A 13,120-nucleotide genomic window follows, 5' to 3' on the forward strand; every position below is an offset into this window, starting at 1 on the left:
ATGATTATCTAAATATTTTGATAGAATCTGTTCTTCATCTTTGATACCATCTGTGGTCAATGAAGGCATTGGATTACCCTTGTCTTTAACAGTAGTGTGTGTTTTAACATACTTTTTATCTGTGTGATATTCTTGAAGTTTTATAAATATTTGGATTTTTTGTATGTGTCATAAACAGCAATCCTAAGAGTAGAGTTTGTGTCGTAATGGTTTCTTCCCATCCCCCAGCTCCGTGTGTAAGGTGGAGGTGTGGCATACCACAGTTACTTAAGTGAGAACACGCACGACTTGTTCAGTAAATGCAGTGCCGTGATTGCAGATTGAATTGGAGCTTACCTTTCACCAACCATGACTAGGCTTTGCAGCTAATTTGGCATTTTTGATAACCTATTTGTACAGTCGTTGTCCTTTATCGCTGTGTCTGTGTCTTTCTGTGGTCTGTTTGCATAGGCACTCTGACATGTGCAAATTAAAAACTTTACACATACTTTATATATGTTTATGTATTTATAGGCCATTCCCTTCTAACGTTTTTGTCTTCTTTTCCCATCAACATTATTATTTTACATGACTTTATTTTATGGGGTTAGCTGATCCAAATGCACTCACTGTGGGTTTGTAGGAAACATACCATTATATCACAGTTCCCTTTTTGAATTGTGCCACAGCAGTAGGAATCCAGTGATGATGGTCAACATTTAGGGAAGATTCAGGGGTTATTTTTCCTTCCCTTCAGCTGTGCTGGTTTCTGTGAGCATTCTTAGTTGTGTGTCTACAAGTAACAGAAGAAACAAGTGGTAGCTGTTTAGGGTTACATTGCTAAGCCCAACTAAGACTTGGCTTATCTGAGCAGTACATCGTGGCTTTTAGGAGGAGATGTGAGTTACAAGGAGAAATGCTCTTTGTTTTTTGGAACATGCTTTCCTAGATTATAGTTGTGCTTCATGTGGCCCAGTCTTTTATCTCAACTCTTTAATTTTATGCTGGAACTGAATGTGTTTTTGTTGACTGCATCATTGGAACCTTTGAGTAGAGCCTTTTTGCTAGCATGGAGATATGAAGGGCAAGAGTTTGAGTAAGAGTCCAGGAAGTAGCTCTAGGAATGACTTTTGTATTGCCAGAAATGCTAATACGTTGGCACTGCATTAACAACTACAAAGATGTCATGAAACTGAAAACAAAGATGCAAGTGTTGTCGCCACAGCTGTGCTCACTTTGGCTGAAACCAGTTTCTTCCTGTCTTTTGCATAGTAAGTAATTTGAAGCCCCCTATTATAAAGTGAAAGTGAGTCCATTTTATGTGTGACACTGTAATGCAGCTGGGTACCCACAAATATCCAGGTTCCATTAGACCTGAATTAGGGCCATTTGTGCAGAATTGTCCCTTGCACCATGGATAATGGTTTGTTGACCAAATAGAATTTTTATCAGGGACCATGATGCCAACAGTTTTAAGAGTAAGAATTTCACTGGTTCATTAAGTATTTATTGAACACTCACTAGATACTCAATTTTAAGGCAGATGGAGTTTATACATCTCTCTCCTACAATGTAGAACATGGACACCATAAAATTTGTGTGTGTGAGTATGTGAGTATGTGAGTATGTGCATTGAAAACGAAAAGAGAGTTGATAGAAGGGACTTGTGAAGGAGGTTTATTTGAGATGTATGCTAAAAGTACCTATAATTTGAATATGTGGAAATTGGAAGAAATTTGAAATCCTGTTAAAGGGGAATAGTCTAGAGAGAAAAGAAAAAAAAAAAGAAGGAGCACAAATTGGGATCTCAAAGGGAGCTAGTCAGAGAATTTTGGAGAGGTAGGTTGGGCAGGTTAGCTGTGGGTGTACAATGCCAGATTAAAGAGAAATGAATGACTTCTGAGCAGAAGCTGAAGTGGTCACCAGCTATATGTTCCAGTGGTGGAGGGAACGAACACTTACCATCCTGAACATTGGGCTCCTCTGCTTCCTTTTAGGTCTGCTGCTCCTATCTTGTTAAGTGAGCCCCTCACCCTTTTTCTGGATAGGAACGCTGCTATTATTTTCCAGTTGTTTTTTCCTACTAGGACCACTTTTGCTCCTTAGGTCATAAAATCCTTTGAGGATTTTTACTTGTTTTTGTTCTGTTTTCCACGTAAAGATGTAATAGTTTATTTTTTTTAAATATCTATTTTATTTATTTGAAATACAGAGTTACAGAAAGAGGTAGAGACAGAGAGAGAGGTCTTCCATCTGCTGGTTCACTCCCCAAATGGCTGCAACAGCTGCAGCTGCACCGATCCAAAGCCAGGAGCCAAGAGCTTCCTCTGGGTCTCCCATGTGGGTGCAGGGGCCCAAGGACGTGGGCCATCTTTTACTGCTTTCCCAGGCCATAGCAGAGAGCTGGATTGGAAGAGGAGCAACCGGGTCTAGAACCTAAGGGATGCCGGCGCTTCAGGCCAGGGCTTTAACCCACTGCGCCACAGCGCCGGCCCCCGAGATGTAATGTTTTAGACATCTCAGACTTCATAGATGATCTAAATACGACTTTAAACTCTCAAAGCAGAGCTCTACTTACTCCTGTACAACTAAATATTACCAGCTTGTTCTCTAAAATTCAGTATATGGAAACAGGTCACGATGTCTGAGAGGAAGGCTCAGAGTGCCAGTGGATCGAAATATGAGTACCTGGGTAGATCAACCCAAGCCTGGAAGCCTCAGAAAACTAGGGAAGATTCCCCGACCCAAGAAACAGTCCCTTCTCTTTCCCTATCTCCCTCTTTGCCTCTGTCTTCTCTTCTACCCTTCTATCTGCTCACCAATCCACTTTTTCATCCATCATCTAGGTATTTATGCAATTAATGAAGCAAAGCATTGTGCATAATATTTATAGAACTGGGAAAGAAAACAGCAGTTGCAGAATCTCTAGGCAGAAGAAAATAAGAACATGTATATTCTGTTTTGTTTTCTCATGATTTATTTATTTATTTGAAACTTAGAGTAAACAGAGAGAGAGGGAGAGGGAGAGAGAGAGGTCTTCTATCTGCTAGTTCACTCCCCAATTGGTCCCAATGGCCAGAGCTGCACTGATCTGAAGCCAGGAGCTTCTTCCAGTTCTCCCACGCAGGTACAGGGTCCCAAGGACTTTGGCCATCTTCCCTGCTTTCCCAAGCCATAGCAGAGAGCTGGATCTGAAGTCAAGCAGCCGGGATTTGAACCAGTGCCCAAATGGGATGCCGGCACTGCAGGTGGTGGCTTTACCTGCTACGCCACAGCACTGGCCCCAAGAGTATGTATTTTCGGCAAGCTGGTATACACAATTCTGACTGAGGTGATATAAGAGGTTCCATTACAGAAACACTGAAACAAGAAGGACTAGTACTTCCTTGGTCAATGAAATTCACAATGTAGTAGTTACATAGTTTTGATTTCATAGGGATTAATTAATTGGTATTTGTAGATAACAGTATTTTTGGCTGTTGAGGATTATATGTACAGTTATGTGCTGTTCCCTTCAGTATTTCCTTCCATTGGTATTTCTACAAGAGCATGCCCTAGGATAAAGCGTAAAGGTTATGCCCTTCCTTCTTTAAAGGCTAGTGCATTTACAGCTACTGTCCACCCACACCCACCAAAACTCCACATTTCAGGAATAAGCAAAGGTTAGCTAATAGAGTTATATTCAGAGTGTGTAGTAGTAATCCTTTTAATTTATGTGTCTATGAGTTGTTTTTATTTGATTTCTTGAAGCTACTGTCATTTAACTCTGTTTTTCTCCATGCCAAGGCAAGTTGTATGAAATATCAAGTGTCTCTGGGAATTAACACAACTGTAGAAAAAGATTCTGTGTACATAGTTCTCACAGCTGGTTCTATATGCATGTTAATTCATGTAGATCCACCAAAAAGCTATTTTTCTCACCATCACATCTCTGACTTACAAGTCAGGATTGTTTTTTGGGAGACAATTACCGAGTGTCCAAGGGGTACTGTACTGTAGCCAGTCTGGCCCTCACCTTGTGCTTCAAGGGAGGATGAGGTATGATTTTGGACTTTCCATACCAGTATACACTTCTCCCTCGAGGATGGAGAACTTCTCTGAGATCAGAATACATACCTCAATGACATGGTTCATATCTTCTTCCTACTCCCTTAACTGAAAGTTTTTGCATATAGTTGAAATTCACTAAATTTTACTAAATAATCATATTGGGCTCTGGCATTGTGACATTGGGGATTAAGCTGCTACTTGTAGAACCAGCATTCTATACTGGAATACCAGTTTTGAGCTATGGCTGCTCCGGTTCCAGTCCATCTCCCTGCCAGTGTGCCTGCAAAGGCGGTAGATGAGGACCCAAATACCTGGGCCCCTACCATCCACATGGGAGACCTGGAGGGAGTTCCTTGCTCTTGACTTTGGCCTGGCCCAGCCCTGGCTGTTGCACCCATGTGGGGGAATGAACCAGTGAATAGAATATTCTCTATCTCTGTCTCTATCTCACCCCCTCTCCCTGTCACTCTGCCTTTCAAATAAATAAGTTTTTAAATAAAAATTATTTTTTAAAAATTGTTTTGACTTTTGATTGAGTTGGTGAAAATTAGGATTTTACTGATACTCTTATTTGAATTGTTTTATTGTTATTACTATCCCTAGGATGGGAAGAAGAAGTTTGACAAAGAGAGTGAAAAATACTATTCCATTCTTGACAAGCATTTAAATTTGTCTGCAAAGAAAAAGGAGTCTCATTTGCAAGAGGTAAGCTTTTCCAATTGATGCATGAAAAAAGCATTAAGTCATGTAAAGTCAAAATCTCCAAAGACAGAGTTGCACAAAATCTACTTCATTTAAATAATATAATGACAGTAACATTAGCTAACTTAATTAAGTACTCATTATGGACAGGTACTTTATAGAATTATGACATCAATATTAATAGTTCCAAGTAAAAGATCAGTATTTCCTTCAGCAATGAGAAATGTTGAAGCAAGGCTCCTTTTCTTCTTTTGGGGTATATTTCAAAGAGGCAGTGCCTATTAAATCATATCATGTCCTTTGTATTACATTTAAAATACTTGTGGTACTGTTTTTGAAGTTGTGTTTTAGCATTGAGGGATAAAGATATGAGTTTTTTTGGGAGGGGGGAAGATTTATTTAGTTGAAAGGCAGAGTTGTTGAGACAGAGACAGATATCTGCATCTGCTGCTTCACTCTCCAAATGTCATTAACAGCCAGGGATGGGCTAGGCCAAAGCCAGGAACCAGAAGCACTGTCTTGGTTTTCAGTGGAGGTAGCAGGGGCCCATGTTCTGCTGTTTTCCCATGTGCATTAGTAGGAAGCTGGCTGGGAAGCAGAGCAGCCAGGACTCCGACTGGCATTCATATGGGATGCCGGCATCACAGGTGGCTGCCTGACATGCTGCACCACAATGCCAGCCCAAATGTTTTAAAATCAATTACAACTATTTTGTTTAAGAACAAATGGATAAAAATATTTTACTAGCATATATACATGTAAGCAGTCTGTTTCTTCCTGTTGTCTGAAATACCTTCTATTTAATTCTGCCCATTGATGCTGTTTCAATAGTAGTTAGTAAAATCAACAGTAGTCCTTTTACTAATGAATAACACAGTTTCAGTGATGGCTTATTTAAAAAAACCAGACTCCCTACCATTGTCACCTATGCACCAATAAAATCAAGAAGTAACAGCTTCACTGGGGCCGGCACTGTGGCTCAGTGGGTTAACACCCTGGCCTGAAGCCCCAGCATCCCATATGGGCGCGCCGATTCTAGTCCCGGCTGCTCCTCTTCCGATCCAGCTCTCTGCTATGGCCTGGGAAAGCAGTAAAAGATGGCCTAAGTTCTTGGGCCCCTGCACCCATGTGGGAGACCTGGAAGAAGCTCCTGGCTCCTTGCTTCGGATCGGTGCAGCTCCGGCCATTGCAGCCATCTGGGAAGTGAACCAGCGGATGGAAGACCTCTCTCTGTCTCTACCTCTCTCTGCAACTCTGTATTTCAAATCAATAAAATAAATATTTAAAAAAAAAAAGCAGCTTCGTGTTCACTCAGTATATGGCAAAGTGAGCTCTGTGGTGGGATTTGGTGAAGCAGTTACAACTTACTACTGCTATCCAGTACTTCACAGGGAAACTGGTACTATGCCAAGTCTCGGTGAATCTCTTCCTCTCTTGATGATTTTAGATGAGAATGGAGAACCTCTTTCAAACCTACCCTCTGAGTCTTCTTCCTAGCACAGCCTGCCCTTAGCACAGCCTCTTTCTTTTCTACACACTTCCAAATTCAATCCAGTCTTCGGCTCTTCTAATTCTTCTTCTTATTTCTCCTGCTTCCAAGTGTTAGCTAGAATGCGTGCTTGACAAGTTAGAGTTTTATGAAGATTCCACAGCTACAGAAAGGAATGGGAATGTTGTTTTGGTGTCTGATTCCTCTTTTTTCCCCAATATACTCTTGTTAAGGGCATCAATTTTTTTCATTCAAAAATATTTGAGGAGTGGGCATTTAGCCTAGTGGTTAAGGATGCCTGCATCCCATGTCTAAGGGCCTGGATTTGACACCAGCTCCAGCTCCCGACTCTGGCTTTCTGCCAGTGCGGACCCTGGGAGGGAACAGTGATGGCTCAAATCCTGAGTTTCTGCTCCTCATGTGGGAGGTCTGGATTGCATTCCCTGCTTCTGGCTTTTGCTTTGGTCATTGTGGGCATTTGGGGAATGAACCAGAAGAAAGGATCTGTCAGCTAACTAACTAAGTAAATAAATAATTAGAATGCAAAGATGTTCTAGTTGGGGAAATTTGCTTTGCTTCCTGTCTACCCATCTAATCTATTTTATGAGAGGCAGAGAAACAGTAAGAGAGACAGACATGAAGTGCTCCCATCCGCTGATTCATTCCCCAAATACTCACAAAAGCCAAGGCTGAATCGCCAGGAACTGAATCCAGGTCTCCCATGTGGATAGAAGTGACCCAACCACTTCAGCATTACCTGTTGCCTGTCCTGGTCTGCATTAGCAGGAAGCTGGAATTGAACCAGGAATTGAACCCAGACACTTCAATATGGAACACAGGCATGTGAATTGCCATCTTAACCTCTATGCCAAATGCCTGCCTCTGTTTGATAATTGTACATGAGCTCATTATAATCTGGGCCTTCTTATTAGTGTGTGCTATTAAAATAGTACAATTTAATATACAATTGTGTGTTTATGGAAAAGTTTTGTGGCTAAACTGAAATGGAAGACAATCTGCTATATTAAAAAAATGACTGCTTGCTGTCATTTAATATTATGTTTCCATGTTCAAAATGCCTTCCATGCTTATATTTCTCCTTATATGTTACACTATAATGAGCCTGTGAGAGAATGGGTGTGTGGGTGTGGATAGAGCCCTGTGGGGAAGAGTGTCCCTAGTTACCACCCATGCACCATCATCTGTTCTGCTGAGGATTCTGGCCGGGTGCCATATTAAAAATTGATGGTCTTAAAGCCAAGGGTGGGTTTTAGAGTCCCTAACAAAATTTCGATGCTTGGCAAATATGGGAGGCCACCTTTAGACAATTCACTACTTCAACAATCTCAAGGAAATAATAACTTTAAGCCCTCCAGAGGGTATGTTTCAAATTTCTCTGAAAACCTAGCTCAATATTTAATCCTTTCCTTGCTAGTAGCCCTCAGTTCCTTAGGCTATCATATAATAGAATGTTTGTTCTGGTTCTGTACATATTTGGAGGCTGGAAAAGAGTATAACATCCTCCTCCCACCTCACCCCACAAACACACAAACATGCATGGCTTCTTTTCCAGGTAGTATAGCCCTCATGCAACACAGTCCAACATGACAGGTTGGATTAAAGCAGATCCTCTGGGATATATAATGCAGACAAAGAACAATGTGGCTTGACGTTCCCCTCATCTCCTCCAGGAGCCCTTCCTGTTGTAGGGAGATGCTGCCACAAATATATTTTAATTCTGTGACACGGCATAAAATGTCATCAGTTCCGTTCCAGAGCAGCTCAGGTCCTTCTGTCAGCACCAAGCTTGTTAACTTGTCCTCAGAAAGATCCCTTGGTGCCTTCTCAGCTGCACAGTTGACTGCTTATTCATTTTATGTAAGTGGCTGCCCATTTCCAGGACTGAATTGAAGGGTCAGCGTAGGTTGATAAAGATCCAAGGCCATCAATTAGATGGGTCATTGGAGTCTACAACCAGAGAAATGGAAACAAACTTATCAGGATGAAAAGAAGTCATATTTAACATGTGAATGAATAATTCCTTTCTAACAATAAGGGTAAGATATAATAAAGGAAATTTTGAAAGATCTAGATGCATAAATATATGTAATCAATTTCCAAAAATATTAAACTAAATAAAATGGCAATGAAATAAAGAGTCTAAACAATTTATGATACGGGATTACCATCTCTTATGTACTGAAAACATTTGCAGGTCAGTGTGAAGAAAGATACAAACATTTGAGTGGGAAAAAAGAAACTGGGCTGAAGACAAGGGTACTCATCAAAGAGGAAATATCAAGTATAATAAATATTCTTAGTTTCTAAGTCATTATATATTTTTAAAAATGCAAACTAATACTAAGATGTAATTTTAACTGATTAAAAGTTAATATCCATTGTTAATATGGGAAACAGGAAATACTTTGGCTATCCTTGTGGGTACATAAAAAGATTCAGTCATTCCTGGGGCCTGCATTGTAGTTCAGGGGGATAAGCCACTCCCTGCGACACCAGCATCTTATAGTGGAGCTCCTGTTCAGGTCTCAGCTGCTGTATTTCTGATCCAGTTTCCTGCTACTGAATCTGGAAAAGCAGCGGAAGATGACTCAAGTACTTGCCATGTGGGAAGCCCAAATGGAGTTCCTGGCCCCTGGTTTCAACCTGGCCCAACTCCAGCTGTTTGCAGCCATTTGGAGAGTGAACAAGCAGATGAAAGATCTCTTTCTCCCTCTTAGCCTCTCTCTCTGGCTTCAAAAAAAAAAAAAAAATCAGTCATTCTTGAAGTAAATTTGACATTGCATTTTAGCAAACCTTAAGTATACATGATAGTTGAGATGAATCTCATTAGTAGGAATATATTCCCAAAGATACTAGACATAATGATAAAAATAAATTATGTAAATATACCAAACCAAGAATTATACACAATGCAAAAATTTAGAAACATCTGAAATGACACAATTGAATAATTTTGGATGAATATAAATAATAGTTGGACTAAAAATGGAATGTTATATGGCTGTAAAATGTTTTATTTGGGAAATCATTTGACATGGCATAGAACATTATGCAGAGGAAAAAAAATTTTAAACCAAAGTGTGGTATAATCCCAGGTTTGTATTAAAGTCAATTTGTGCATGTGTATGTGATCAATATCAAAGTATTAACAGTGGGATTTCACCTATCTCTATATTTCCCTGTTACAGAAAAGAATAACAAATGTACATTAATGAATACTTATTACATTTCTAACTGGAAGAAAAACTAACAAGGAATGTGGATTCCTTTTAGAAATCCAGAGTCTTATTTCCTAGCTATCATTAAATACTGCTTTAATAGGTTCCTTTCCTCCTAAGTGAAGCAAATCCCTTGGGTTCAGTCTTATGCCTTGATTCTTTAATTTATATCCCTGAAGTCTCTCCTCTTTGCATACTATCTATGACATCTTGGTAAATGTCTCCCATGTCATGACCATGTCGTGTCTGGTCATCATTGCACTGTCCAAAGTCACCGGGACTTTAAATTACCACATCTTAATGATTCATTGGCAATCTTTACACATCACCGTCTTTCCCAAATAGTTCCTTTTTCTCATTTTGTTTAGTTTTCTGTTATAATCACATTATTTCTGGTGTCAAACTTGTCTTTGATCTTTTCTTTGCTTTTCACACTTTAGTTTTATCTTTCTTGTTGGGGTGCACCTGTCACCTTTGCCATTACCAATTACAAGATCTTATATCCACACTCAGCCCCACCACTTAATCAGTGTATCCTATACCATTCTCATTTTAGTCTTGAAATGCAGTTGGTTTGTTGTCCATACCTCCCTTGAGTTTTTATAGTATCTATAGGAGGAAGTCTGCACTCATTCTATATTTTCTTTCTTAACTGTCATTTAATTTGGGCTGGATTACTCCCAGCCCAAACTTTTAGTCACAAACTTTTTTTTGGATGTAAACATAGTTTATGTTTTGCTGTATTCCCTCACTCAAACACTTTTCATTTTATCTCTACCTTCTCTAAACCTAACATTCTTCAGAGCCCAGCTTAAATCTTTTCTCCTTTGGGAATGATTCAACAAATACCATTGAGTCAACAAATACCAAATTTCCCTCACTTTGAATTGAGAGGGCTTATTGGAGTTAGGGAGGAATTTGGGTATCTGCAGAGCCATATGGTTTTCCTATGAAATTAATTCAGTCTCTGACTTTACAGTCCCTTTTGCCATGTAAACAACAGCTTACACCTGTTGTTCTGGCATAATTATTACTAGTGCTCCCCTTCAGTTTTAAAATTGTCCCAATTCAAATGATAAATCATGTGGTTATCCTACTTATCCAGCACAAAATAGCACCAGTCACTGGTGAGTTTAATATCAAGTATTTCCTAGTGAACCACACACTATGAGCTTATGGACTAAAGCAGTTCATCCCAAGTAAAAGAATGCCTTTCTAAGTCTTGTACTGAAAGGGAATTAAGCTGTCATATTACTTAAGTAGTATACACTCTGGATGACCTTTCATTGCAGCTTTGCCATATCGAATTTCAGTTGTCCATATTGGAGGTGATGAAAACATCCACAGCTGGCCCAATGGCAAGAATCGTCATTTCTCTTTCATCCTTTTTCTGCCCTCCTACTTTTTGGGGTGTGTGGGTGAGATGATATTGCATACAGCAAATAAGTTTTGAAGACATGACTTAATGCTTTTGTCAGGGATCCCCAAACCACCTCTAGTTTTATGACTTGCTAGGAAAACTCTCAAACAGCTCTGCATTTAGTCATATTCTTGGCTCTCCTTTATTAACAGGGAAAGGATACAAAAGAAATATCAGCAAAGGGAAATTGTGCCTGGGCAGAGTTTGGAGATAACCGGGTACAGCCTTGTAGGAGTCCTCTCCCCATGGAGACATGGACATGCTCAATTCCCCAGTGAGAAATGTTGTCTATCAGGGCAGCTGATTAGAGATTCAGTGCCCAGAGTTTTAATTGGCAGTTGGTCACATAGGCACCCTCTGCCTGGCTCCCAGAAGGAAACGAAGTGCTTGCCATAAGCCATGTTATTTGCACAGTTTAGGTGTAGTGAGTCACTCCTCTCAGACTGATGGAAAGCCTCCTGACATTCGCATTCCCAAACAGCAGGCATGGCCAACTTTGTAAGCAGAACTTTTGAAAGATAGCTATCAGGCCTGCTGTGCTGACTCCTGCACAACCTGTTGACTATAAACAGTCATTTTAGGCTCTACAGATGTCTCAACGTTCTAGTTTGTTCCCATGTGCTAGGCAGCACAATCAATGGCATTACCTTTTATATTAAAGTAAATGAAACCTTCAAAACAGCTTGTGGAATAAAATGTTGCCTCTGAAGCTGAAAATATCCTTGCGTCTCTTACACCTTGTGTGGACTGGTGCTTGCCCCAGAGAGCCCGTTTGAGCTCCTTGTTCTGACTCCTGCATTCCATGATGCTGGGTTTGTGGTTTGAAATTAGCCATTGGACGACTGTTTACACCACAGAAACCAGCAATACTGCAAATCAGGCCTTTACCCCAGAGTCACTTGTTAAACATTGACTGGCATGCCACCACCTATGCCTCACGATTGTCTTAATTCATCATACGTTCCAGGGGCAGGAGACTTTTTTTCTACCAGGGGCTGTTTGTATATTTATAGCATCATTCTCGGGCTAAACAAAATTATCAACTTAAAAATCTGCCTGCTATAGATTAATTGAATTTCAAGTCCCATCTGCACTTGCCTTTGTGGAGTCAGACCAAATGATTTTGTGGGCGTTAAACAGCCTGCAGGCTGGACATTCTACACTCCTACCATGATGGTGAAAAGAAGAGAGATACGATGTATCTGGAATAGTACTTCTCTTTCTGTTGATTTCTTAATTTTCCTAAATGATCTTTGGTTTTCAGTTAACATCCCCTACCTGATTAAATAATATATTTAAGTAATATATTTAATAAAATAATATATTCTTCACATGTACATGTGTTAGTTTGAAAACTTGGAATCCTTCACTTTAAAGATCCCCAATGAGTTGCTGATATTGGGCTATTTGTAATTGTATATAAAAATGTATAGTGGGGCCAGCGCTGTGATATAGTGGTTAAAGCCACCACCTGCAGTGCCAGCATTCCATATGGCAGCTGGTTCGAGTCCTGGCTGCTCCACTTCAGATCCAGCTCTCTGCTATGGCCTGGGAAAGCAGTAGAAGATGGCCAAAGTCCTTGGGTCCCTGCACCAGCGTGGGAGACCCAGAAGAAGCTCCTGACTTCAGATTGGCTCAGCTCTGGCTGTTGAGGCCAGCTGGGAGTGAACCAGTGGATGGAAGACCTCTCTCCCTCCCTCTGCCTCTGCCTCTCTGTAACTCTGCTTTTCAAATAAATAAATAAATAAATAAATAAATCCTTTAAAAAATGCATAGTAAGTATACCTAATTGTGTTTAAAGGGGTTCCAAGTGAAGTGTTAAGTTGCTGTGCCATCCAAGGTGGCAAACTTCTAGCTTTTGTGTGTGTGTGTTTTGTGTGAAATTACTGTGTAAATGACTCCAGAGCAATTTTTTGTTCACAAATTATTGTTGATGGATACTTATTCTGCCAGGGAGCCCCTTTTCATCTGCCTTCATTACTCTCAGCAGTCAGCAAGGAGCGTGAAACTGGGCAAGGAAAGGCAATCATATCTCTCTACCAAACCAATCACTTTCACAGGGTTCATCTGATGGTGATAGGGGGCATAGAAGAGAGAGGAGAGGCAAGTCAGAGAGACAATGAAATTATCTCAGTGATACTCTCCCACACTGGATCAATTGAACTTTATTACAATGAGAAAGAGTAATGTGCCTGACATTGAGAGAGCTTGATTCATCAGGTCAAAATCATTGAAAAAAAT

General features: G+C 40.2%; 1 protein-coding gene across 4 annotated transcripts in view; it reads left to right on the forward strand.

Annotated features, from left to right (window-relative positions):
- The window catches only part of ARHGAP42 (Rho GTPase activating protein 42), a 307,262-nt gene that overhangs the window by 216,188 nt on the left and 77,954 nt on the right, over positions 1-13,120 (forward strand). For all 4 annotated transcript variants that reach the window (XM_002708607.6, XM_051820336.3, XM_017343749.4 and 1 more), the window contains one exon: positions 4,633-4,734. In XM_002708607.6, the coding sequence (XP_002708653.1) occupies positions 4,633-4,734 (102 nt within the window). The remainder of the gene's footprint in view (positions 1-4,632; positions 4,735-13,120) is intronic.

The sequence above is a fragment of the Oryctolagus cuniculus genome, chromosome 1, assembly GCF_051225735.1.
Source record: "Oryctolagus cuniculus isolate XC-2025 breed Fujian yellow rabbit chromosome 1, ASM5122573v1, whole genome shotgun sequence".
Classification (NCBI taxonomy): Eukaryota; Metazoa; Chordata; class Mammalia; order Lagomorpha; family Leporidae; genus Oryctolagus; species Oryctolagus cuniculus.